The following is a 25,447-nucleotide window of genomic DNA, read 5'->3' as shown; positions in this document are numbered from 1 at the left end:
GGCCCCGGCGGCAATTGATACGGAGATGGCCTGAAAGGCAAGCGCATTAATCTTCTTTTTATTTGCTTGACGGAATTGCCCCCTCCAACACGCAGAGGCGGGATGCTTCATATCGCGCGAGATGGGCCGACTGGTAGCCATGACAGTGTACCAGGTCCAATGTGAATTCCATGTAGCACAAGGGCTAGAGGAGATGACACAGCGGAAATAAATTACAAAATCGTCGACATGAACATAGGCAGGCAGCGTGACAAAGTGCAATGATCGACAGCACATCAGTGGCGCCTGCAGAAGTGCCCTTGATAGCTTCATCCGCAGATGTTGTATGTAGGCGTATGTCATCAGTGCAGATATTGTACAACGTTCCCTTCGTACGAGGCTCTGCAACGGCGCAGTGGTCTTCCAACCAGATCAAAGAAAATTACCACCGCTACTACTTACAACGTAGAGGTACAAACCTTGTGGTGGGCGCGAGAGTGCAAAGCGATGTATCGGGTATCCTAGCATCGGTCACTCAGACCGGGGCCGTTGAAGGTAAGCGTGAGGTACACTAGGTACCGCCGCCATTTACCCCACCCTCCCCACGATCCGTTGCCCCGCGGTCCTCCTCGACATGTGGACTGGGTAACCACCAAGGTCGTCGGAGCCGAGACCGGTTCATCGACTGATCCAGAGTCACATCAGGTTCAATATTACCTCGCCTGGGACATGACAACAGCGCGAATTCTCCGCACACTCTCAATATTTTCCCAATTGCGCCGCCCTCGACCACAACAACTCACCTTGCGACCCCGCTTCCTGACGACTGCGACAATGTCCGATCCCACGCCGAGGCGCCTCCAAAGGCCGGTCATTTTGTGCGTCACCCTTTCGCAATTCTATGTGCCAGAACTCAGGGCCAGCGCTGTGCAATATCTGTTTTGCTAATCCAGTTGCCCTGAGACAGTGTCTGCGACCTCCAAGACAAGTTCCGCAATGCCATTTTCGAGTTCGAGAAGGTAGTCAAGACAACGAGCAAGCTCCTCCGCGCCGCCGAGACCCTCAAGATCCCCGTCTACACAACGACGCAAAACCGCGCACGCCTCGGCGATACCGTACCAGAACTCGCGTCCCTCCTCCGGGAGTCGGACCTCATCCGGGCCCCCGTGGACAAGACCAAGTTCAGCATGTGGGTGCCCGAGATCAGCCGGCAGTTCGACAGCGCGGAGCCGGCGCAGGTCATCATCGTCGGAATCGAGTCACACATTTGCGTCACGCAGACCGCGCTGGACCTCCTGGCGGTGGGGCACAAGCCATACGTGCTCGCGGACGGCGTGAGCAGCTGCAACCGTGAGGAGGTGCCCATCGCCCTGGCGAGGTTGAGGCACGAGGGCGTCACGGTAACGACAAGCGAGAGCATCATGTATGAGCTCATGGGCGATGCCGCGGTGCCCGAGTTCAAGGGCATCGTGGGGCTCGTCAAGGAGACGGGCAAAGATACGAAGGAGGTTCTGCAAGCTCTGGTGCCCAAGATCTAAGAGACGAAGTTTACGAGACACAGACGCACGAAGTTATATGGACACAGTTGTTATCTAGAATGTCTATAAATGAATTTGCGTTTCTTGTTTTGCACTTTTATGGTTCAACTTCATATTTGGCTCATTGGACCTCGACGGCCTCGACCTTTGCCCCTGACAACCATTTCAAGTCACCCCCGACGGTTTGGTTCCGTATCCTCGCAAGCTCGTCAATGAAAGCCGGCACAAAAGTGCCAGGGCCTTGCACATCGCCCCTGACGGCAGCGTGCTCGGCCGCGATCTCGAAGTGCAACAGCCCAGCAATCACGGCAAGAAGCTTGTCGTCAGACTTGGCCGCCAGCATCGCGGAAATGGTCGTGCCCAACACGCAGCCGGTACCGGTAATCTGTCCGAGCAGCTCATGCCCGTTCTCGACCGCAAACGTCCGCACGCCATCCGAGACGTAGTCGGTCTTGCCCGTCATCAATACCACGTTCCTTTCCCTCGAAGCCAGAACCTTGACGAGCTTGGCCTTTTGTTCGTGGGAGAGCGTCGAGGAGGAATCGACGCCCTTTTGCTGCTCCAGAGACTGTCCGTACACTGTCGCGATCTCGCCCTCGTTTCCTTTGATGAGGTCCAGGTACCCGCCGGAGAGGATGGTCTTGACGGCCGACCTCCGGATGGCTGTTGCGCCGGCGCCAACGGGGTCAAAGACCACGGGTCTCTTGGCCGCGTTGTACGCAGCCAGGGCCTTGATGTAGTTTGCCAAACCATCGGGGGTGACGGTGCCCATGTTGATCACCAGCGCGCCGCCTAGGCGAGCCAGGTCAGGGGCTTCCTCGCCGTAGTTGGCCATGATGGGAGAGGCGCCGACGGCGAGGGCCACGTTTGCCGCGAAGTTTTGGACCACCTTGCCTCTCTTGTCAGCCAACATCAACACGCAGCATTGTGGAGGGGGAAGACTACTCACCAGGTTTGTCATGTTATGCGAAAGAGGTGACGCCTGCGCAACAGCCTTGACGACCTCAGGAACAAGCTCGACAAGCTGCTTCACATCGCTCACGCCTGTGCCCGTCTTGACAACCTGTTGGTACGAGGGACTGGACCTCACGAGCTCGAGCAACCTCCGCGACTCCGCTTCCGGGTCTTCGGCTGCGACGATGGCGCTCACGACGGCAACACCATCGATGGCCGGGCCCGCGGGGGTTGCGGACTGGTAAAGTACGCGCTGGATGTTGGTCGACTTGATGCCGCCGATGCAGACCGTCTTGACGGCGGGGAAGTGACCTGCGGAGTCGATTGCGGCGAGGATATCACGCAGGCCTGCGGTGCCGATGATGTGTTTTGTGTTTTCTTTACTATTCGGTGTGAGTCTCAGGCGAGATAGGATACGAAGGAGGGGACATTTTACGTTGATGTTGCAAAGACGGTTCCAATGCCCAGGTAGTCCGCGCCGCCCTCGCACGCTTTGAGTGCTTCATCGATAGTGCTCGCTGTCACGCCGATGATAGCATCCGGGCCCAGGAGTTTTCTCGCAGTGGTCAGGTCTGCTCACATATTAGTCTCACAGTCTCATGCACATTCTCATTCAACATATCATAACATGAGTAGAAGGGGTTGCGTAGCTCACCCATGTCATCCTGCCCAATATGCACGCCTTCGCAGCCCACCGCCAGGGCGACGTCAACCCGATCGTTGATGAGCAGAGGCACGCCATGCGCGCGGGTGACTTCGTGCAGCTTCTTGGCCTCGGCGACCAGGTCACCAGTGTCCTTGGTCTTGTTCCGGTACTGCACGCAGGTGACGCCGCCCTTCACGGCGGCCGCGACGACGGAGCCCAGGTCGCGGTCGCCGAGGATGGCGGGGGTGGAGTCGGTGACGAGGTAGAGGGCGTAGTCTACCTGCGGCTTGGGCATGGTTGCGGTATTTTTCTTCAACCTGAAAGGAAAGGATGTAAGTGTTGAGAAGAGAAAAACAGCCGGCTGTGCGTGTAACTGAATCAACGGTCCGCCGTTTTTTTCGCGCTCGTGTAAATGCGGATATAATCGGCCAAGAGTGACTCCGAGGCGCGGGATGTGGCTTGCTGCAGAGTGGATGACATCAACTTTCTGAGTTTTGCGGAATTTTGGCTACTTGGCAGCCGTGATTGATGGAGCTTCGGCAACTAGCGACAAATATTGTTGCAGTCTCTTTTCAGTCAAAGTCCCATTAACTTGAGATGCCTCATAAGCAACACTACAGCTGGCCTGAAATCGAGTCTGTGGCCCTTCTGGAAACTTTTTCATGTTGTAGTCAAAAGTACATTGCGACCCGGACGGTCGTTGAGGCCCCTCCGATTCGGCCTCCGGCCGAGTGCGAATTATCGGCCCGGCCGCCGGATTGGTGCACCGGCTTCGAGAGTTCTGAATCAAATGCCCTTGCCATGTTTTTCAAAGGTTAAAGTTCAAGTGTCACAGTCTAATTTTCCCAATCCTATCCGAGGGGTCTTATTATACATTGCCTGTTTTTGCGCCTCCTTAAAACAATAACTAGGAGTAGTTTCCGCAAGGATAGTGTTGTGCATTCGTACACTCATTCCATCATTAGTTTCGTCACTTAGTCCGGAGTTCACCCACTCATATGGGGTTCTGCTGTCTTTGTAGTCGTCCGAGAGATGGTCGATATTCCAGGATCAGGCGTGTATCCTGCTCCCGCCCCTGCTGCATGCGTAATTGTACAGCCTTCTCAAGTCGCAGTCCAGTCCATAGAAGAGAACATATTCCCGACATCCCAGGTTCCAGGATCTTCCCCGAGCATTCCATTCCAGAACGTCGCATCCAGATCCCTGATCATGGCCTGAGTGCCATCAGACAGGTTGGCCGGCAACTGGATGGGTTCCTGGATGGCAGGCTGGGTCTTGAGCTTGCACACCTCCCCCTTAACGAGCTCTTTGAAGTACCGCAGCATCTCGGTCAGACGCAAGAAAGGGTCGACAATCTTTGGACCGGGGATCTCGGCCGCGCCGACCGGAGTTGTAGCTGCTGCGACCGCCGCACTTGGCCGCCTGGCCCTCCGCGCGGTGAAAATATCCAAATGCGCTACTTGGCCCTCAACAACGCTAGCTAAGTCAATGTGTTTTTGGACGAAGGCGATATCCCAGCCCGGCACTTCCAACGTCATGAGCTTCAGGGAGACGATGAAGACGTAGAGGAAGTCGGAGGAGCTGAGGCACGTGAAGCGCGGTTGGATGATTGAGATATTGTTTTCCCTATGGAAGCGTCGCTCCAGGAACGTCTTGACTGCGTTGCAGCATCCCCACAGAAGCTCCAGGCTCTCCGTGAGAGATATGTAGCGCGCCGAACCTTCGCCTTCCGGAATGCCAATTTCGTAGAGGAGGATTTCCGCAATGCTAACGTGCGTGAGGAGACCAGCTAAAAACCTTGTGAGAAGATGCTTCAAATGATATGCAAGCCGGAATTCCTACCATTTCCCTTCAAGTGGTCTGGAATCGAGGTCTTGAAGATGTCAAGCTGCTGCTGGAAAGACTGGACCACCATGGTGAGGGGCAACTGGAGCGACTGGAAGCTCGTGCTCTCCGCTCCCACTCCCAGTGTCATGGAGATGGTTTGAGCCAGCTGTTGGATCTTGAAGAGCTGTACAAGAAGCTCATCGCTGGGGTATTCCACATTATCTTGAATTTGCCTACAGCAAGACTCGAGATATGTAGTGTTCATGAAGGCGTCCGGGCGCTTGTTTGTCGTGAAGACCCTTTCTCATAATCAGCATCGCAGCGGGTCTCATTGGCAGAATGCAACTTACAGCGTGTTGAGGTAGTAGCAACCGGCAAAAGCCCTCATTAGCTCCAACCGAGTTGACATCTGCTCCTTCGTCATGACTGCAGGGGCATCGGTATCTTTTACGTCGATGCAAATTTGGGTGTTTTTCTCCTTGACCGAGATAGGATTGTCCTTGAACCCCAAGCTTATACACATGGACCTCGCGAGGAAAAGCAGATTCGTCAGCTGGAAGCTGTTGATGTTGTAATGATACCTGGAGCCAAGTCAGCCGTCGTCGTCCACCGAAGTATCAATGTCTCCTTCGTACCAAGAAACAAGCAGCTGCAAACCCTGGAGAACATCCAAACTCTTCTTCGGCTTTGTGAACGCTGCCTGTACAATATCTCCAAGTAGCTCGTTGCCAAGAGTCACCTGCCGAGTAGCGTCAAGGTGGGATGCAGTCATCATGATGCCCTTCCACAGGTACGGCCTCTCGGCCGCAAGCTGCGCCGGGCTCATATGAGGCGGTACGATGACGAACGGATACAAAGGCTGAAAGTCATCTCGGAAAGTCTGCAGCATGATGTTCAACTCGTTGTTAAGCGGCCAAGGAGGCTCAATCCGCTCCGGCTGGCCGTGACTGCTCCCGGAGTGGTGTTCATCGAGAGTCGAGGCGCTCGGAGCCGGTGAAGTGTCAGAGCCACCATCTGCCGGTGCGTCTTCTGGCGGGAAAAGGTGGTCGCAGTTGATGGGAATCCGGGCAGATACCGGCTTGCTGCCGTTGGTGATGGGCAGAGGACTAGTGTTGGTATCGATACCTCCGCCCCCACTCCCGCTCCCGCTTCCGTTCCCGTTCTCTCCTGCAGTGATGGCTCCGGCGGATACTGCGGGAGTCCCGCCCTGAGTAGTGCCCAACTGCGTGGTTAACTCGTTGAGTCTCTTCTCCAGTTCCGCAACCTTGGTTGGTTTAGGGTCCTTCTTCGCTCTAGGGGGCGCAGGGGTCTGGGAACCGCAGGGCTTCCTAAGCCGATGGCACCTGATGAGAATGTCAAAAGCCGTCCCGGAGATGGAACCACGTTCGGAAGACTCACCTTTCGCACTTGTTACTCCCGTCCGGTCCTGGTATACACCGCGATTTGGCCTTAGCACATGTAGTGCAGGCTCGAGGTCCCTTGGTCTTTGATTCAGCGTCCATTTGCATCTCCATGATGACATTCGCAACTTCAAAGGTAGCCAGTCTTGAGTTAGGTGAGATGGGAAAGGAAAGCAGGCAAACTAGATACGACACTGCTCCTTTACAGGGACACACTCGCGTCGTAAGCCTTCATTAGGTTGAGCCTTCGTTACGGCTCTCCTGAAATCGTGTAAGTCATGGCTGGGCAGCTCTGGCCAATGGGTTGGATTCCGAGTGCCTTGTCCTTACGATTTTGCTCCGTCTCTCCGCTGGAGACGGAGTTGCGAGCACTCCGGCGGAGAGAAGACCTATGATGACTAAGCAATCTCCAAAGTCCGTTTCCTAGCCCGGCACACTCAGCACGGTACGTACTCTCAGCCGAACGGATTTCAACAATTGCCGTGGCCGGGTTCATCGTGGCTTGGGTCAGTGGGCTGTGATGCAACTCGCTTTCGGATGAAGTCTATCGATACGGATACGTGGACGGGCATGTCACTGAAGCGCATTGAGAGTTGATTTGATGAACGATGTCAATATGTGACATTTCATATATTGGATGTAAACTATTGGTGTTGCGACCAACACTGAGATTAGTCACCAGTAGCTGGTAGACAAAGAATCTCAAATCGAAAGAGAAAATCAGTCACGGGGCGTGGTAAAATATCAAAAACTCGTTGATCGCTCCAAAGAACGTGGTCAAGGTCCGCTGAGCTCCCCGTAGATATCAACGTTGAACGCATTGGGCAAAATCCCAATCAGAGAACGGAATTAGATAGTAGAGCTCACGGCCTGACCAGCCGTCTTGGCCTCACGCTCCAACAGGGCCTCGACAAAGCCGCTGTTGATGTTGCCCGCAGCCTTAATCTCCTTCGCAGCTTGCTCGATGCCAAGCTGGCTGTCGGTCCACAGGGGCTGCTCGGGGGCCGCATTGGCCTCCCCAACACCGATGAAGCCACCCTCCGCAGCCCAAGCAGAGGTGCGCTTAATGCCAAGCTTGGTCCAGATCTCATCAATGGCTTGCACAAGCTGGTCGCGATAGTCCTTCTTGTGGCCCGGAGTGGGCGTCACACGCAGTCTTTCCTGCCCGACCGGAACGGTAGGGTAGTTGATGGACTGCACGTAGATCTGGTAGTCCTGGAGCAACATGTCCGATGCCTGCTTGGCAAGCTCGGCGTTGCCAACCAAGATCGGGATGATATGGGATGGGTTGGGGATGACGGGAATATCGCGGTCGCCGAGGGCTTCCTTCACCGCGCGGGTGTGAAGCTGCTGGAGACGACGGTCACCGTCATAATCCATCTGGTACTCAATGGCGGTCTTTGCGCCAGCCATTGTCGCAGGGGGAAGGGAGGTGGTGAAGATGAATCCAGGGGCGAGGGAGCGGATCATGTCGACGAGCTTGGCGCTGCCGGCAATGTATCCACCAACGCATCCATAAGCCTTGCCAAGAGTGCCGGTGATAATGTCGATGCGATCCATGATACTGCCCTTGGGGCGTCCTTGCTGGTGTGCTTCAAAGTCAAGGTGCTCCGCGACACCTGCACCATTAGGTCCGTACATGCCGACAGCGTGCACTTCGTCGAGGAATGTGATGGCGCCGTACTTGTCCGCCAAGTCGCAAATGGCCTCAATGGGGCCGATCGAGCCGCACATGCTGTATACCGACTCGAATGCAATGATCTTGGGAACATGCAAGGGGAGAGAAGCCAACTTCGCCTCGAGGTCCGCCACATCGTTGTGCTTGAAGACGATCTTCTTGGTTCCGGAATGACGGATACCTTGGATCATGGAGGCATGGTTTAAGCTGTCGGACAGAATGACACAATCAGGCATCTTGCTGCCCAGGGTGGCCAAAGTAGCGTCGTTGGCAACATAGCATGAGCTGAAGACGAGAGCTGCGTCCTTTGCGTGCAATTTCGCGATGGTGCCCTCAAGCTCGACGGCATGCTTGTTGTGCCCCGAAATGTTCCTCGTGCCGCCAGCACCGGCGCCATACTCGTCCAAGGTCTCGTGCATCGATTTCAAGACGTGGGGGTTACGACCCATTCCAAGATAGTCATTGGCGCACCACACAGTCACACGCTCCTCCTTGTCGGCCATATGGGCACGAGGGAATTCCTTGGCCAGACGGTTGATGTTGTTGAAGTAGCGGTACGACTTGTCCTTATGCTTTTTCTCCAGTTCGGACGTGTAATAGGCCTCGTAATTAAACTTGGCCTTCGAGGCATCCGAATTGCCCATGCCAACGTTGTTCGCAGAGTTGTGGCGAGCAGCCATGTTCGGGGGAAGCCGGGCTGGAACATATTAGCCCGAATGCTATTGGGTTTTGGAAACATATCACATACTCTTGTCATGTCCGTTAGCGAAAGGAGTGTCCACGGCGCGGGCGTCGTTGCTGCGGCTGGTATGGATGCTGGCACGACCGGACTTTGAGTTGGTGCTCAAAGCGCGAATGCCGGCGACAGACGAGTTCGCAGCCTTGGCAGCATGGCCATACTGAGCCGACTGAACAGTCAGAGCCTTGCCCATGACGGGGCAGCGGTGGGCAAGGAGCTGCAACTTGGACATGGTGCCGCCGCAAGGGGAAACGGCGACGGCCGTCTGAGGGGCCTGGACGGCATGGGGACGAGCCGAGGTAGACAGCGCGCGAAGCTTAGCGGGCGAGGCCTTCTTCAAGAAGGGGCACATGGCCCTAGATTGACGCAGAGCAGCCTCCATAGTGACGATTGACAAGTTGAAGAGGAACTTCGTGTAACGTCGGTCGAGGATAGCGGTACGGAGTAGATTTTGGTACGGTTGTTTCGGTGTGGCGACCAAGTGCGTCGTTGGCGAACGGGGTCAGAGTTGCCAGAGAAGAGTGTCAGCGCGCAGCCGAACACCAGTCAATTGGCGAAAAGTTGAAGGGGCGACTTTGATCGACAAAGACGGGATTTGGTAGGAAAGGAGGAGAAGTGCGAAATTGGCGGATGAGGAGAAGCGAGGAATAAAAGAGACCAGATTCTCGGACCGTCCTTTATTAGTGCGTCCGGTGAAGAGTCGCCATGACACAAAGAAGCGGCGGTGGGCGCAGGGTAAGGTACCGCCCACCTCAGGAGGTAAGGTACGGTGCCGTAGGTACCGCACCACGAACCCGAGGACAGGCTACCTTAGGACAGCGGACACGCACATTGGACGGGAGGACGCTGACGCTGGCCCTCGGACGAGCTGACTGGCTGACTGGCGTCCAGTTGTGTTGCACACGTCTGGGGCCAACGACGGCGGGGCAGCCGTGGCAGCCACCGGCCTCTGCGACCACTGAGGGACGCTCCGAATGTGGGTTGCCATCATCCTAGGTGCTCTTTTAGTGGGCTGGGCTGCAGCCTGCAGAGCGCTGCTAGTGCCGCTGCACGGGGGACATTCCTGGGCGAGTGGCCCAGCCTAACTAACACTTGCGCGCATTCGATTTTCGGTGTCTCGGCTTCTGCAGGGTCCAGAAAATCCCGCCACTGAGCCAATCAAAATTTATCTAAAGCCAATTTCTGGGGAACTGCCCGCCATCTCGTTGGACGGTACCGAGCCCCCAGCCAACCCCTGTCCAAAGGGACCAGACCTCAGATCACTTTTACCTGCACGTTTTTCTTGCTCACCATGTACCTTTTTTTTTTTTTTTTTCTCTTCTTGCCCCCTCCCCGGTGTCTGCTCCTTCGCCGTGTACGACTTAAAATTTGAGAATTATCCTTTCACAAATGTTCAAAACATCCACTTTGCTCATTTTCGAGCCTCCTGAAATCAACCTTGGGTGGACCCCAACCATCGTACGAAAGACGCCGGTTACGGCGCTTCCCGAGCTGGCCTATATACTCCGTCCAGAATATCTCAAAATGACCAACCTCCGGCCCGGCACCAACGTGTAATTTTCGTGATGGGGCCTAGAGGAGTCACTGTGACGCTGCATTCCCCGAAACCATTCCCGTTGCCTCTCCATGCCCCAATGCCCGCCGAGGTCATATGTCTTTTCGAATCTTCCCCAAAAGCCCACGCTCGCAGCATATCAACTTTACAAACGACGCACCACGCAAAGCTTCATTAGTCACGTGTAATGTATGGTGCAAAACAACTCTCAGGGACTAACATGGCAAGGGATTTCGGGGCCTTTCTGAGATCCCACGTCGTCTTGATTCATCTCTCCGGGTCTTTGTGGCCCTAACGCCGTGCTAATGCAAACCTCAGGCCACCTCCCTTCAGACAGTTTCTCCGGATGCCTGACATCCCTCCTCTAGGCCTCTAGCAAAGGGTATCGTGAATGTCATGCAACTCCAATATCCTCCGTTCCTCAATGCGATGTGGAAAACGCCCTCCAAGAAAAAATAACAAACAGGTAAAACAAACATGATGTCTCCCGTTAGCCCTCAGGCGACGGTGATAGCTCAAAAGGATTCCGCGGCCGTGGTCGTTGCTCCCCGAAACTGGCTTCCTCGACAGCCTTGCTAGCCCATGTTGGAAGTCTGGGTGTTCGGTGCTGCCTGCGACCTTCGACGTCCCTCAAAACCTGCATATCGTCCATCACGGAATTCGCCGGGCCACGTATATCCGCCGCCGTAGCATACGCATTCGTTCGACCGTCTACGTTCGGGACCTGCTGTTGATCAAGGGATTAGTCGTGACTAGGTGAAATTCGAGAAAAGAGCTGCAGAGAGGCGTATAAATCAACAATGACTGAGCATGGCGGGGTCATACGTTGTGCTCCTCGGGCTGGTCGGTGCCCAATTTCAACCGTTCGCGAAACTCCCGGTCTCCGAGCTGCGCCAACGCCTTTTCCATATCTTCCAAAGCCTCGACGGACGGCGCGAGGGCCAGCTCAGCTGGAGTAAAGTGTCCTAAGAGGATTGCCGCTGCGAACCTCGGACTCTCCATGAGGCGGCAGAGTGCCTTCATGTGAGATTGGTTGGGCCACTCGCCAAATTTCTTGTCCTCCCTGATTTTCCACGTAGAGTGTGCGACCCGTTTTGCAATATCCTTGGGGTTTTCTGTGATCCGGACGAGCAACTCGGTATCTTTAATCTTTTGGGACGCCTCCATGATCTTTTGCTCGAATTGGTAAGGCCAGTTGATCAAAGATGGGCGTTTCTTAGGCGCCTTCTTGGCCTGCGGCTTGGGACTCTCTATAGCGGCAGCAGATGCATTTTGTCCGTCCAGCACCGCGATGTTCTCAGGATGAGTTCCGAAGTGAGTGTTAGCACCAGCTATGGGCATCGGTAGAGCACCTCGTGACTACACATCGTTAGCCATGTTTATGAGGTTAAACCAAGTCTTGCGAGGGTCATACATCAGGAGTTTGGTGGGGCGTTCCCGAATTCACAACTGGTTGTACCGATAAAGTTGGTGTATTTGCAGATCCAGGAACAGCCGGATCAGACGGTAGCTTCTGCTCAGCTGCGTGACTAACACCTGTACTTGGCCCTCCAGCGGCTGCTGGGCTCTGTTGGTGGCTGACGAGAACTTGCGGGACGCTTGGTGCATTGATCGGGGTTTGGCTTCCCAATGAAGCAGCGGTAATGGTGCTTCGAGGCAGCCCTGGATGGGGGATCGGAGTCTGAGGTATGGCTTGACCGGCCACAGATGGCATTGTGCGGCTCAGTCTCTCTTGTTCCAGTCTCCTGTACTCCTCAGGGTCAGTAATGCGAAGAGAATGCATACGAACTTGGTCTTCCACGTCTTTCCTGTCCTCAGCTGTCAGAACATCGTCTGGGTCATGCTCCTCAAAGGTATCCGTAGTCTCAATGTCACAGATACCCTGTGAGAGTTCCGGATTGCTCAGCAAACTGTCCAGGACGCTGTCCTTGCCCATGTGATGAGTCAAGTCCTGACGCGGCGGCGTTTCGCGGTCCTTTAGATATTCATTGTCCTTTTTCGACCACCGCTTTGGATTCTCCTTATCCACAACGCGAGAAGCTAGCTGAGTTTTGAAAACGTATCTATTCTGCATTGCAGACTCAAATGTGCCTCCAGACAGAAGCTTGTAGACGAAAACCGGCTTCTGCTGGCCGATCCGGTAAGCTCGGCCGACTGCCTGCTGTTCGTTGACAGGATTATACTTGAAGTCGAAGAGGACAACGCGATTGGCACCATAGATATTGAGTCCAATTCCTCCGGCGGTCGTTGAAATGAGGTAAACTTGAGTGTCGCCAGAATTGAAGTTTTTGATATGTTGCTGCCTCAAGTTGATTGGCGTAGAACCATCCAAACGCGCCACCTTGCGCTTTTGTTGGCGCAGAAGGTTCTCCAAGTAGTCCATTGTCGGAATTGATGATGTAAAAACAAGAACCTTGTCCTTCACCTTTTCGCTTTCGGCAAGAATGGCGACGAGGAGACGCGTTTTCCATGATAAAACCGCAGATTGAATGTCGACTTTCGGACGGTTCATCATCTTGAGTCCGCTACTAACCACCGCGGGAGATAACGCTAGGTTAGCTGAGCGGTTGCTTGGGTTTTTGCTGGTGTCTAGACGGCGTTCCTGTGCAAGCTTGTTCTGCCAACATCTAGGATGGTTGACGATAAGGCCTAGATTACTGACGATTCCTAGGATCCTAGACGAAACCTGTTGGTCCGCGTCGCCCCTCGCAGACTGAAGGTATGCGTCGTAAAGCCGAGCTTGTAGGTCCGTGACCGGGACAGTCAGGATGAATTCTGTCTTCTGCGGAAGGTCATTCTTCGACAGGCTTTTGATGGTAGCTCGATGTGCCTTTGGGGCCACTGTCTTCTCCAGGACAGCAAGCTGCTTCTTGGCCATGCGAAATTGACTGCGGGTACTGTCTTCGTAGAGGCCTTCCTGAATTGTCCTGGTGTAAAGATCTCGGAATTCGGAAGGAGGCCCAAGGTATCGAGGTGCTACCCAGTCAATCATGTAGTAGTATTCCTCGACGCTGTTCGCAAGGGGAGAGCCGGTAAGCGCAATTCGGCTCTGAGTCCTGAACTGTGAAGCAGCCAAGCCAATCTTGGAGTCAGGATTCTTCAACTTATGGGCCTCATCGGCTACGACCAGGTTCGGGCTTTGCGTCAGAATATTCCAGGCCGTTTTGCCATCATTTTCCTTCGGCAGTTCTTCACCAGGTTCGTCGACCAACCGCTTGAACATGTCATACCCAATGATCATGACGCCACCCTCGTCGTCCCATCGACGAATGATGGGCATGCGTTCGTTCTGTTTGGTAGCAGATTCGAGTTTGAAGTAGGGCCCGAGAAGGCCTTCGGGAGCCCACATCAGCATCTCATCCAACCAATTATCGACCAACAGGGACGGGCACAGCACCAAGGTCTTCGATTGTCTCAGGTCATTCGGTATCTGAGAGTTGATGGATCCGTCGGGAGACTGTGCAGACTCGGCGATTGCGACAAGCAAAGTGATGACTTGCATAGTCTTGCCGAGGCCCATGGTGTGAGCCAGGAGACATCCCTGTCGTACTTTGGGATCACAGATAATCTGGTTCCACATGAAGCGGACGCCCTGAATTTGATGGGCTTTGATTCGCCGGCCGATGTCCTCGTTTATGTAGATCAAGCCTTGATCATCCTGCTTGGATTCGTTGATGATTAACCGTGATTTGTCGCTGGGAATAATGGCGGACGCGGCCAGCTTCTTACGTAGCTCGATCCGTCGCTTCTCCTGCTCTTGCAAACGTTGCTGGTCGGTCTCTCGAAGATCTTTTGCAGTTTGATCGAGTACAACGGGTTTCATTCGTCTCTTAGACGGAGAATCTTCAATGTCGTCACCTGAAAGTCTTTCCGAGTCTTCTAAGTCGGCATCTGTCTCGTTTTGATCAACGAAGTAAGGTTCAATCTCTCTCATAAAGTCATAAAAAGGCTCGAAAAGTGCCGCTTGCGCCCGAAGTTTCTTCGCCTTGGTGCCAGTGATCCCTTTCGTAATGCTAGATCCAGAAGTTTGAACTCTGCAGAGGGCGAAAACTCTGAATAGCCGCGCTGCCAAGTTGCACACGTCACCAAAGAACTCTCGGCCCTCGTCGTCTGACAATGCCGGTAAAATGATATCTTCCCAGACTGAGCTGGAGGTCAGTCTCAGGAAGATTGAGAATACGTCCTTCTGCAACTTCTTCCTCTGGACTCTCCACAAGACGCAGATCAAGAGTCGTTCGCGGTCTTTATGATCCTTCCAGACTTCCGGTGGAGTAGCTGCAATTTCCGCTGGTCGATCGATCGGGATTTCAAGATCCTCGTCAGGGTAAGTTTGCGGCTCATCGACATCCATCTCCGTGCTCGGACGAACATCCCTCGGCTTAGTTGGAGTAATCAGGCTGATGTGAACTTTCTGGGGTGCTGCTGCTGCTTCGGATTCGGAAAATGTTAGATCGATAACCTGATGACCTCCGGGATCTACAGAGGTCTTGGCCATTGATTCTTGTCGCAGCGCTAAGGGACTTTGATCAATCTCTGCCGTCTGTTCCGGGTTGTCTAAGTCCATGGGGGTACCAGGCCGAGTCTCAACCGGCTCGGAAGTGAACGCAGTGCCTCTCATATCGTCGATGACGAAGCCATCGTCGTCGTCGCTTGTGATGACCTCACCGTTCTCATCGGACAGAACCTCGCGTTGAGCAGTCGGCAACAGAAGCCTTGGCAATGACTCTGGTCCAGGAGGCTCGGGGCCCTGCAAAATGTCGAGGAACCATCTATCTTTCTTCCGATCTTCAACGCTGGCCTCGAGACAGCGCATCTGCTTCTTCAGCTCATCCTCGTCGTGCCACTCGTTCCGTCGCATCTCGAGGCAGAGCTTCTCAATGCGGTTGGTAAACCCCGCCAGTCGTGCGTGGGCCTGCGCCATAGCCCGCTTGAGACCCTGCCGGCGTGCTCGATTCCATAGCGCCTTTGCATGTCTTTGCTTCAAGGGAAGCTTTCTCTCCTCCCAAGATTCTTCCATGCGCAGTATTTCTTCTTGCATCACGCGGTCGACATCGTCACCAGAAAGCAAGTGGAATTTCCGGGCTTTCTCTTGTCTGATTTCCTCCGCCTCTTCTTCCATTTCTCTCATGGTGTCGGAATCGTATTCCTCGTCGTCTGACTCGCCAAAAGCTGGCAGAATCTCGTCTCCTTCGTCCGAGGGTTCGACTTGGGGGTGAAAGCCACTGTTGAGACTGTTCAGAGATTCGTTATTTTTACGAAACAGTCGTGACATAGCCCGGTGTATCTGACGACGTTTTCCCGCAGGTACCTTGCCACGAGTAGCTAGGTCGAGGACATGCTCTCCCGCCGGAGCCAAGCCATTGATCTCACTCTGTGTGAGCGTACTGTCTTCGCTGACGACGAAGTTGGACTTGGGGACCAGGTCAGCGGTAATCAAAGCCTGAGTGCCAAAGTAGGCGTTGGATGTGGTATCCAACCAATCCGGTTTCGAGTGTGTAACGCCTGTCGCCGCGTGGGGAAAGCTTGCGACGCCAAGCCCAGCGACATCCGTGGAGATCAAGACAGGCGCTAATCTCCGCCTTTTCTGAGGCGGTTCATCGGGGTCGCCGTTCGCCTTCGTACTTGCCAAACCGCCGAGCTGCTCTGCGACGGATTCTTCACAACGAGGTAGATCACTTGAGGACCGTGGTGGGCTAGACCCTTGCTGTAGAGGAGTTTGTTGGATATTGTCGAAGGGCGCTTCCTGAGAGCTGTTCTGAGACTCAAGCTCTTGACCCGCTGACTCAAGTTTTTGCTGTCGGTAGCCGGCGCTCTTAGACTTGAGGTAAGTAATGGCCTTAACCAGAGTCATCTGGTGTGCTGGTTTGGTGAGACCCAGGGTCTCAAGGAGGCCTTTCGTGGATGACATGACATCCTCGTATGTCAGCAGGGTCTCTCCGTCGATCTCGTTCTCTCTCAGGGCGTTGGAAAGAGTTTGGGGATCGGGTCTTTTGCTGGCCTGCCGGGGCAGCCAGGGGCGCTTGTCGGCGATGCAAAGCTCATGTACCACTTTGTCGACATCCCAGTCGAAGGGATCGCCATCGGTGCCTGCCATTTTGACTTTTCAAGCCATCAGGCGCGTTGCTTTTGCAGTGTTAGTAGCTGTCATCGGTCTCTGAAACCGGAGATAGGAAGTAGAATGTGGTGCGTTGAGTCTGGCTCCCGTCAGGAGTGCTTGGGCACTACCTTCTTGGACAGGCAAGAAAGATGAGCTGTGTTCTTTCCAAACACGTCGTAAGTTGGGAAGAGCTCTTGAACATGCTCTGATGGGATAACGACAGAACAGAGCAGGCGGAGCCGCGTAGCCACGAGAGCAGAGTGTGTAAATTTTGAGGTATGACTTACGACGAATCTGGCAGCTGTTCGTGTTGATCGGCGTAAGTGTCGTGAGATAGAGAGACGTTGCATACAACGATGTAATCATCTCCGCATGAGGTAGAGACGCTAGTCGAAGAACCTCCTCCGAACTCGAGGTGAAGGCAAGGAATTTTCTGGAAGGTCCCCGGGCAGTAGAAAAAGACAAAGAAATGAAAACCCCGGCGAGGCAAACAGGTGGTGAGCGGCGGCTGAAAGCCGAGGACTGTCCTCGTCGAGACGCGAGGGACGGACAGTTGAAAAAACGGGGTGACGTTGAGAAAGGTCGAGTTTGAGTCCAGGCGTGTGGACAGTCTGCTTTTGAATGCGCAGGAAGGATAGAAACCAACTGACTGGGTAGACAGCAGGTGCAATGACTTCTCAATTCACGACGCGTGCTGGTGTAGAAGTCGCGGAGGAAGTCGTTCTCGCCCCACATCCCCTCTAGCGCATGTACAGATGCGACGGGGGTCGGGTAACTGTTACAGCAGGGTAGGTCCGCTGGCAGAGTCGATAAGGTACCTGGGTAGGTAGGTACTAGGTAGGTAGACACTGCCACTAGTCCTGCAAGGCTTTGATCATCCTTTACCTCACAGCTAATTTTGAGAATCCACTATTGACACGTGATGGATTTCGGTGTTAAGATAACTGATAAGGCACAGATAGGTAAGAAGAAGCAGATAGTGGGGTGGAGAGGTAAGTAAGACCAGCGCATTGCAGCTTGAGCCTGCTGTCTTTTGATATCAATCCCCGTTGATCTTTCTCAACCCCAAGATGAAAGAGCGGTGCCTCTTTTGTCATATATATGATTGCCTGCGACGTGGTATTTTTCTTTAAGATACCTCGGCGCTTGGCCTGTCTAATTTTTCAACTCTCCGTCCCAGCCGTCTGCCTTTGCCTCACACTGCCGTACCTAGTTAGCTCAAGCACGTCTTCGCTGCATCCTGCGCGCAGGACAGTTACTCTTCAGCTGGGAAACCTAGTCGCGGGGCTTCGCAGTGGGGCCATCAGAGCCTCCCCCTCCTTCAATTATGATGCCCCCTCATCCTCTCAATTGCTAAATGCCCAGGGCCAACGTCTCTCAGCATCGTCATCGTCCAGATTTAATTTGTGCGCCATCTGAGAGACTCCACGCGTGCTGTATACCTAGGCTACGCAACACCACGCTAAGCTTTGGGATTGAGGATCACACAACGCTACTCGTACGAGTGATTTCTCAGCATGTCTACCACCTGCATAATTTTGAGCGCACTTCAATTACTAATGCTGAGATAGAGAGGACACCGTCCGGGCCTCATACTTCCTACCTTTGATTCTCAAACAACAGTTGTCAGGATTTCAGTGGTCTTTCTGCCTTCTGCACTTCCAACCGCTTTGTGGGCGCTGAAGCTGAAAGATGGCATCTGCAACACTTACGACGGAGCAATACCCCCCTCGGCTTTCTCAGCCAGAGCAGGATGCGCTCGTGCAGACCATCAAGGATTGGGCGATTGGCAACGGCTTGTCTGTTAGACCACCTCCCGCCGTTGTTTCAGCGGAAGTAGACCCAAAGGGAATCCTAGCAGTCAATGTGCCAGTCACGCTTTTCCCCAGCCCATTCCCCAAGCGGTGCTTTGCACAAGCACGGTCGGTCCAGAAGACCTACAACGAGCTATATGCCGCCATCAGTAGGGACGAAGAGTTCCTGAGCGAGATGGTCAATGAGTGAGTTCCTGCAACGCTCTATGTGGGAGAGTCGTAATGATACACGCTGAAGCCACTGGATCATGTCTGACTTCAAACAGGGTAAAGAGCGGCGACGACTTCATCGGCAAACTTTGGGATACTCATTTGAGAGTAAAGAAGGAGGGCTACGCCCAGGTTCGTCCGCTTGGATGCTGTGATACGTTGACGCTGGGCTAATTTGGGTCAAGAACCTTTCACTCGGGTTATTCAGGTCCGATTACCTTGTTCACCAGGATGTCTCATCAGGCCAACCCAAGCGCCAGGTGAAGCAAGTTGAGTTCAACACGATAGCTGCATCCTTTGGCGGTCTCTCGTCTCGTACTTCGCTCCTTCACAAGTGAGTCTGTCTCATCTGTTCGGGAGAGTGCGTTGCTAATACCAGCAGATTTCTCTCCGTCTCTGAGTACCCCCTGCTGAACCGCTCTATTGAGTCGGGCTCTCTGGATTTGCCAGAGAACCAGAGTGTCCAGGGTCTTGCAGGCGGCATCCGCGCTGCCTTCGACCAGTACGGCCCCTCGGAACTCGGCCACACGAAGTGTGTAATCTTTGTTGTACAAGGTGGCGAGCGCAACATTTTCGACCAGCGACATCTCGAGTATGCGCTCACCAGCTCTCCCGACCCGGTCCAGGTGTTTCGCATTCCTTTCTCCGAGCTTCTCAAGCACACCGAAATCGCAAACACGCCTAAGCGTCAGCTTCTTTACAAGGTGCCTAGAGATCCCTCAAAGGTCTTTGAGGTCGCTGTCTCGTACCTTCGATGCTGGTATGATCCGTCGGACTATCCCGACGAGAGCACTTGGGAGGCTCGCTACCACCTGGAGAGGTCATCGGCAATCAAGTGTCCTACCGTCTTGACCCAGTTAGCAGGCAGCAAGAAGATTCAGCAAGTTCTAGCAACGCCGAGATCTGGATCGTCTCCTTCAGTTTTGGGTCGCTTTATTGCCGATGACTCTCCTCAGACCGCAGAGGTGTGGCAGACCTTCACCAACATCTTCCCCATGGATGACTCCGAGGCTGGTCTCAAGGCGCGCAAGATCGCCCAGGATCCCGAACTGTGCAAGAACTACGTCCTGAAACCCCAAAGGGAAGGCGGTGGAAACAACCACTACCGCGAGGACATTCCTGAATTCTTGAAGAAGACCCCCGAGTCCCATTGGGGGTCATATATCCTGATGGAGCTGATCACCCCTCCTAAGCAGGACAATATCATTCTCCGCAACGGTAACCTTGAGGAGGGTGGTGTTATCTGCGAATTGGGCATCTACGGGACGGCGGTATGGAACCAGGGCACCGGTGAGATAGTGCATAACAAGGAGGCCGGCTACTTGCTCCGCACCAAGGGCGACACGAGCAATGAGGGCGGAGTCGCGGCTGGCTTCGGGTGCATGGACAGTTGTACTCTTGTCTGATGCCTCTTAGAGCAGACGAAGCCATCGGACTCCTCAGGCCGCCTGCCGCAAGCTTGAACCGGGACCAGTATCGAGCTTTGCGTGTCATCAGGGATACATATAGCATTAGAGAGCATAACCCGTGGTATCAATTATCGTCCCCAAAAAGTTTTGTACAATGTGCCTCATCAGGCCCGATCTGAAGTCATCACACAAAAGAAATCCCGGCACAGAGTGGAGAAGGGCCATTTTCAAGTCAACATCGGATGGTGGGCTCTCGTAGTCGTCATTCAACATAAAGAACTCGGTTCATAGCATTGAAGGATGTATTTACTCGCTGGCGGGAGTGCCGGTGGCAGGGCGTCTAAGGACCTCAATGTTGCCTGAGGGAGAGTTAGAAGGCTCGAATATTTCACTTTGTGTGAAGCGATCGATCGGAACATACGCTGGACGACGTTGAGAGAGCTGCGGGTCTTGCCCTCGGCATCTTGGTAGGTGCTCATGGAGGCATCGCCCTCGACGAAAACCATGGTTCTAAAGAGTCATTAAATGTCAGTCGACAGAAATTCTCGCAAAGTGAACGTGGTGTCGCTATATCGTACCCCTTGGGCAGGCTCTGGAGGAAGTCACGACCGGGTCCCTCAGGAGCGAAGCTGGTGACACGGAACCAGCTGGTGTGACGGTTCTCGCGGGAACCGCTGTTGCTGGCGACAGCGTATTTGACGATCTCGCGGCCAGTGCTGGTGGCGTGGAGCTCGGGGGTATCAGCGAGGTTACCGATAATGGAGATGCGGGCAACGTTGTGGGCGGGGGAGGTGCTGAAGGCACGGGCGGCAATGCGCGGGGCAACGGCGGCGCGGCGGAAGAGCATGGCGGACATGTTGACGGCTTGGAAGGGCGATTTTTGTGGTGTTTGGGGTTTCAAAGGAGTGTATGAAGCAAGACGATGGTGAACACGAGTCGGCGAGAGGTTTGCGGTGAGCTAAACCCGCGCCAAACGCGACTGGACGCGATCACTAACTTCCCCAGATAGGGCCAGCATTGATGTGGCCCGTGCATCTGGGAATGAGGTTCATGCGACGCTTCGGTAGTGCTGCTATCGGGGGTTATGCATCTAAATGGTAAGCTGGCGACTTCTCATGAACCAGCAGGGGGTATTTCTAAACGCAGGCACATCAGACCTCAGAACATGACAATGGCCTGGGTGATGTGAAGCCCAACAGCTCACTAACAGGGCGAAACCATCTTCTGAGTGAATAAATCATTGTATTTCTTTAGGAAGGCATAGTGTGTTCCGCTCGCAAATGTGATATGATCAGCTGGTCTGTCACATCTGATCCTCGACAGGTCAAGTTTGTGAGCCTGGGGCGGAGATTCGTAACCGCCACGTCCATCAGCCTTGGACTTTAGCCAAGGTCTTCACCATTATTCTTCCGTGGTAAAATATGATTATACCTTCATGTTAACGCGGCCCGCTGGTTGCCTGAGATGTGTTTCTACCTTACGCAGTTTGAAGCAGGACCTCTGCAGTTGCGTCCGAGAGTGCCCCTTTCCTTTCTCGTCAAGGCTTCGTATCATCAGGGCCTTCCTCCATAGCCGCCTTGAAGAAGGGGCGGGATTCTTCGTCTCTTCCCGGTAGGGCATACATCGCCCTGCTGTCCTAGCCACAACGACTACTGTTATGTCAATCTGGCCTCGTTCCTCCTTCCCCCCCTCCAGAAAACTTCGGCTTGCGAAGGATACTTCCTCCAGTTACACTACCCGCCTCTTGCGTTCCCTTCCCACCAGCACATGGCTCTCATCCGCTAACCACCTGGCAATTCGTTGTGCCCTGGTCGCACCATTTGGAAAGGGCATAAAGCCAGGGAGTATTCTATCTTCGTTTTCCATGACCATCGGGTCTCTCGTTTTCATGAACATGGCACCCATTTCAGAAAGCCTGATGGCCCGCAGCCTCGAAGTGATTCCTCTTTTGCCAACAGCACCTTATACGACACCCTCTATGAAAGCCAACCTGATCTGCCGAGTGGTTTCCGCATGCCTGGCCAACCTGGTTTGTCTGATTCCGCTGAGAAACCTGTATCGCAACGGCGAGTTTGCGGCGGTTGTGCTCGTTTCGACAGTCATCCTTCTTAACCTTCTTACAGTCGTCAACTCTCTCATCTGGCGCGACGACAACATCAAAGAATGGTGGAGAGGCTGGATCTGGTGCGATATTCACCCTTACCTCTACCAACCTGCTTTAACCATCTACGCCACATCGATCGCCGCCATCATGCGAAATCTAGCAGAGCAAGTCAACTTAGACCGCGCCGGTCCGCTCACTACCATCGAGAAGAGGAAGAGGATGTGGTTCCAGGCTTTGATAATATTTCCGCTCCCCGTCATTCAAGTCGGCTGGCTATATCCTCTGGCAGGACAGAGATACATTATTGGCACACTCAAGGGGTGCTTATGGAGTACAACACCAAATTGGCCATGTATCGTCTTCTTTCTGCTGCCAATCCCAGTTGTGACTCTGATGACAGGATTCTATTCAGGTTGGTCAACTCGAGACATGACAGACCTGTCTGCTAACCCCTTGCACAGTTCTCACCTGGAGACGATTCAAGCAGATTGAGAGCACAACTCGTTCTGCTCTCGTCTCAAACTCCTCAACCGCTGCGAGATCGAATCGAACACGGCGTAGGTTGTTCTTGATGACAACCTGCATTCTTGTTCCTTACGTCCCAATTTCCTGCGTCTATGCGGTCTACCAGATCAAAATTTACTTGCCTTTACAAGCATTCGACTTCAAAGAAATTCACTATGGTGACGGCGCCTGGCCATGGGATTCGGTAATCCTATACCCATACGACCAACTAACCTTCTTCGAACTCAACTCCAACTATCTTCCAATCATCACGACAGCAGCAATATTCGTCTTCTTCGGCATGAGCAAAGACTCAATGGATACATATCGTCACTGTTTGTTGACCATGCGTCTCGATAAAGTGTTCCCGAGACTAAGTGACGACGCCACATCAAGCACAGGTCAAACTCCAGCAGGCTCCTGGGGGACAGTCTCAATGTGAGTGTTAAGCGCCCCGAAAATATTATCACGTTGCTGACCAAGACTTACCAGGTCAACGCTCGCCAAGTCTCCAATGTATAGTTTCGGTCGATCTGTTCATGTTAGCCAGGTTTCAAAGGGACAAGGCTCGTTATCCTCGCCACCTCCACCATACACCACAGAGGTCAACGACCCTTCCGACGACATGAGAATTACCGTCATAGAACCCGAACCCTGTGCGATTAGCGAGCACAAAGATTATACCACTGCCAGGTGTATTTCCTCAGAGACAACTGAGGGAGGCTATCATCACGGGGACTCTCCCCTCAATAATCTCACTGGCTCTTTCCGCGGCCGACTGGGAGTCCACGGGTTCTCAGGCAAACAGATACCGGCGGCTAAGTCCCGTGTGCACGCACACTTGGGGTCGGACATGAACCACCTTCAAGCGGAGCAATCAACTCAAGACGATTGGTTACCCCGACTATCTCCTCAGCCGAAGTTGATTACCATGATTCAAGCGCATATGGAACAACCAGAAACCTACAGCCAGGAGCGCCGGAGATGATTTCATAAGTCTTCCTTGCCTATTGTTACGGGTCGAACTTTCCATGTGCTCTCGAACGAAACCGCCAATTGTTTCTGCACGTCACACTCGTCAAGCAGGACGAGCATGATCGTTGACCGACCTGCTTAGTGTATCACTCATATCCCGCTTGAAACGGCGGGTGTACCGTGAACCACACCACTGACGAGACACGGGAGGGTCTGCTTGACATCTGAGAAACGATCAGCAGTAATGGAATGTTGGGAAGACTGGTTCTCGGCGGTGGCGGTGCCGGCATCACCGCGATTGGCTCAAATATTGACAGACAGACGACGCGTTTGCTGTGGCATGGTATTTCATGAATACGTAGAGTCAAATAAGGAACCAGAGTAAACCATGTTCAAGAAGGCGAATAAGCCGATAGGTATCTACGTAAATTAAAAGCAGCTCATCATTCTACCTCACATCGTGCGTCGGAAAAGGTCCGAGCGAGCGAGCTCACTGCCTCCGTCCATCCATCATCTGCCCCATTCGTAAGCGGGCTCGGTCATCTCCTCCATCAGCCCACGTTCAAAAAAGGTTTGCAGACTGCCACTCTGGTGAATAAAAAGGGATAAGGTGGGAAAAAAAGACTTGAAAGCCAAGAAACCAAGTAAGGGAACAAAAAAACGTCGTCGAATCACATTCGTAACCGATTCCCCAGCCCGGGGACCCAAAACTCCGCGCCATGCCTTTGGTATAAGGTACTACTGTGGTAGGTGGGATGAAGAAAGACTAATCCCGGTAAAAAGGATATCGAGAGCTCGTGAGAGCGCGGCTATGGTCGTATAAACTCATGTTGGTGGTGCAGCCGAGGTCGCCGCCGATCCGATATTAGAAAAGAGCGTACGGTAAAATAGCGGATTCGAAAAGAAGAACGCAAACATGTGAAGCCAGGCCGAGGGGCCTGTCATCCTCGCGTGGGATCATGCCGTCACGGCAGCCGGAGGCTCCATGGGCATGTTCCCCGACCCTGTTGGTGTGCTTGGGGCCGGGGCGATTTCAGGATCAGGAATCTGTATGTCCAGCTGCGAGGACCGTTAGCTTGAGAACGTTGCAAACACCGGGGGAGAAAGACTCACAGTCATGTAACCCGTCCGCCTCAACGAAATAATGCGCGGCGCCGTTGAGGGGTCTTCGTTGCCCACCGTCTTTTCCATCTCGTTGTTCCATTGGTCTACCCACCGTTCCAGACGCTTCAGCCGGGCCTTGACGCCAGTGAAGCCCAAGTCATCCCACAACCACCCCGTCACTAAACCCAGAACACTGTCCATTATGTTTCTCCAGTTGTATGGGCTGAATATTGGCACAAGCTCACCATTCAGCCGGTCGATGATACGGCGGAACTCTTGCTCTGACAAACCAGCCGGGTCAAGAATTTCGGGGTATAGATTTGAGAACGTCGGAGCCAAATCTCCTTCCAACAACCAGTCCCGCCGAATGCGAATGATACGCGTGTTGTGATACTCGGGAGAGTCGATCGGAACGTGGGGATTTAGATGCGGGAAACACGGGTGCTGGGGGCCCCATTCCTCGCCGAGATCTGGCGGCAATTCCTCTCCCATGATAGATGAGTTCGATGAGGATATAGCCGAGCCGATTCCATCGCCGGCCGACACATTGGAAATGCGTGGAAGCACATCAGGTCCACGCTCCAAGTCCTTAGAAGTCCCCCGCACCTGTGCCTCGGTAGTCTGCTCCATGATTGCTTTTCCTTTGCCCTTGTCGACGTAGGCGAAGTCCACGACCAGAGGGTTTGACACGCTTTGACCTCGCTTTGGAAGGCCAGTAACTCGAGGTTCGACGGGTGGTTCTGCAGGCGCGTCGCCTTTATCGTCACCCAGGCCAGAGTCGGGGTCTTGAAACGTCGGTGAAGGGTCGGCGGATCTTCTTCCGTCGTATGAGTGACGAACCGAGGGCGGAAGGCTGATGCGGTGTTCGGCGTTTCTGTCGAGCTGGAGGCTTGCGCGGTTCGACGTGGAATGTC

At 53.8% G+C, this 25,447-nt stretch overlaps 8 protein-coding genes across 8 annotated transcripts; 2 read left to right on the top strand and 6 right to left on the bottom strand.

The window, feature by feature from the left end:
- Positions 1–813: 813 nt before the first annotated feature.
- COL26b_005545 (uncharacterized protein) lies at positions 814–1,517 on the top strand (the record flags this gene model as incomplete). Its single annotated transcript, XM_053178387.1, has 2 exons — positions 814–857; positions 947–1,517. The coding sequence occupies 2 exons, from the start codon at positions 814–816 to the stop codon at positions 1,515–1,517; spliced, it is 615 nt and encodes a 204-aa protein (XP_053037590.1).
- Positions 1,518–1,638: 121 nt separating this feature from the next.
- On the bottom strand, positions 1,639–3,412 carry COL26b_005544 (uncharacterized protein; the record flags this gene model as incomplete). Its single annotated transcript, XM_053178386.1, has 4 exons — positions 1,639–2,415; positions 2,467–2,854; positions 2,908–3,043; positions 3,127–3,412. The coding sequence occupies 4 exons, from the start codon at positions 3,410–3,412 to the stop codon at positions 1,639–1,641; spliced, it is 1,587 nt and encodes a 528-aa protein (XP_053037589.1).
- An 808-nt stretch (positions 3,413–4,220) lies between these two features.
- COL26b_005543 (uncharacterized protein) lies at positions 4,221–6,579 on the bottom strand (the record flags this gene model as incomplete). The annotated part of the gene is made up of 6 exons (XM_053178385.1): positions 4,221–4,906; positions 4,960–5,243; positions 5,295–5,525; positions 5,580–6,287; positions 6,343–6,370; positions 6,561–6,579. The coding sequence occupies 6 exons, from the start codon at positions 6,577–6,579 to the stop codon at positions 4,221–4,223; spliced, it is 1,956 nt and encodes a 651-aa protein (XP_053037588.1).
- Positions 6,580–7,193: 614 nt separating this feature from the next.
- Positions 7,194–9,143, bottom strand: ALV1 (5-aminolevulinate synthase, mitochondrial; the record flags this gene model as incomplete). Its single annotated transcript, XM_053178384.1, has 2 exons — positions 7,194–8,719; positions 8,771–9,143. The coding sequence occupies 2 exons, from the start codon at positions 9,141–9,143 to the stop codon at positions 7,194–7,196; spliced, it is 1,899 nt and encodes a 632-aa protein (XP_053037587.1).
- Positions 9,144–11,135: 1,992 nt separating this feature from the next.
- On the bottom strand, positions 11,136–16,410 carry COL26b_005541 (uncharacterized protein; the record flags this gene model as incomplete). The annotated part of the gene is made up of 2 exons (XM_053178383.1): positions 11,136–11,675; positions 11,851–16,410. 2 exons carry the CDS (start codon positions 16,408–16,410, stop codon positions 11,136–11,138), a joined length of 5,100 nt encoding a protein of 1,699 aa, XP_053037586.1.
- Positions 16,411–18,105: 1,695 nt separating this feature from the next.
- On the top strand, positions 18,106–19,843 carry COL26b_005540 (uncharacterized protein; the record flags this gene model as incomplete). The annotated part of the gene is made up of 4 exons (XM_053178382.1): positions 18,106–18,413; positions 18,494–18,569; positions 18,668–18,771; positions 18,820–19,843. The coding sequence occupies 4 exons, from the start codon at positions 18,106–18,108 to the stop codon at positions 19,841–19,843; spliced, it is 1,512 nt and encodes a 503-aa protein (XP_053037585.1).
- A 309-nt stretch (positions 19,844–20,152) lies between these two features.
- COL26b_005539 (uncharacterized protein) lies at positions 20,153–20,702 on the bottom strand (the record flags this gene model as incomplete). Its single annotated transcript, XM_053178381.1, has 3 exons — positions 20,153–20,205; positions 20,268–20,356; positions 20,425–20,702. The coding sequence occupies 3 exons, from the start codon at positions 20,700–20,702 to the stop codon at positions 20,153–20,155; spliced, it is 420 nt and encodes a 139-aa protein (XP_053037584.1).
- Positions 20,703–24,386: 3,684 nt separating this feature from the next.
- Positions 24,387–25,163, bottom strand: COL26b_005538 (uncharacterized protein; the record flags this gene model as incomplete). Its single annotated transcript, XM_053178380.1, has 2 exons — positions 24,387–24,488; positions 24,543–25,163. 2 exons carry the CDS (start codon positions 25,161–25,163, stop codon positions 24,387–24,389), a joined length of 723 nt encoding a protein of 240 aa, XP_053037583.1.
- Between the last annotated feature and the right edge of the window lie 284 nt (positions 25,164–25,447).

The sequence above is a fragment of the Colletotrichum chrysophilum genome (genome assembly GCF_026319265.1).
Source record: "Colletotrichum chrysophilum strain AFK26 chromosome Unknown scaffold_38, whole genome shotgun sequence".
Taxonomy (NCBI): Eukaryota; Fungi; Ascomycota; class Sordariomycetes; order Glomerellales; family Glomerellaceae; genus Colletotrichum; species Colletotrichum chrysophilum.
This window is presented reverse-complemented; position numbering and strand designations above follow the sequence as displayed.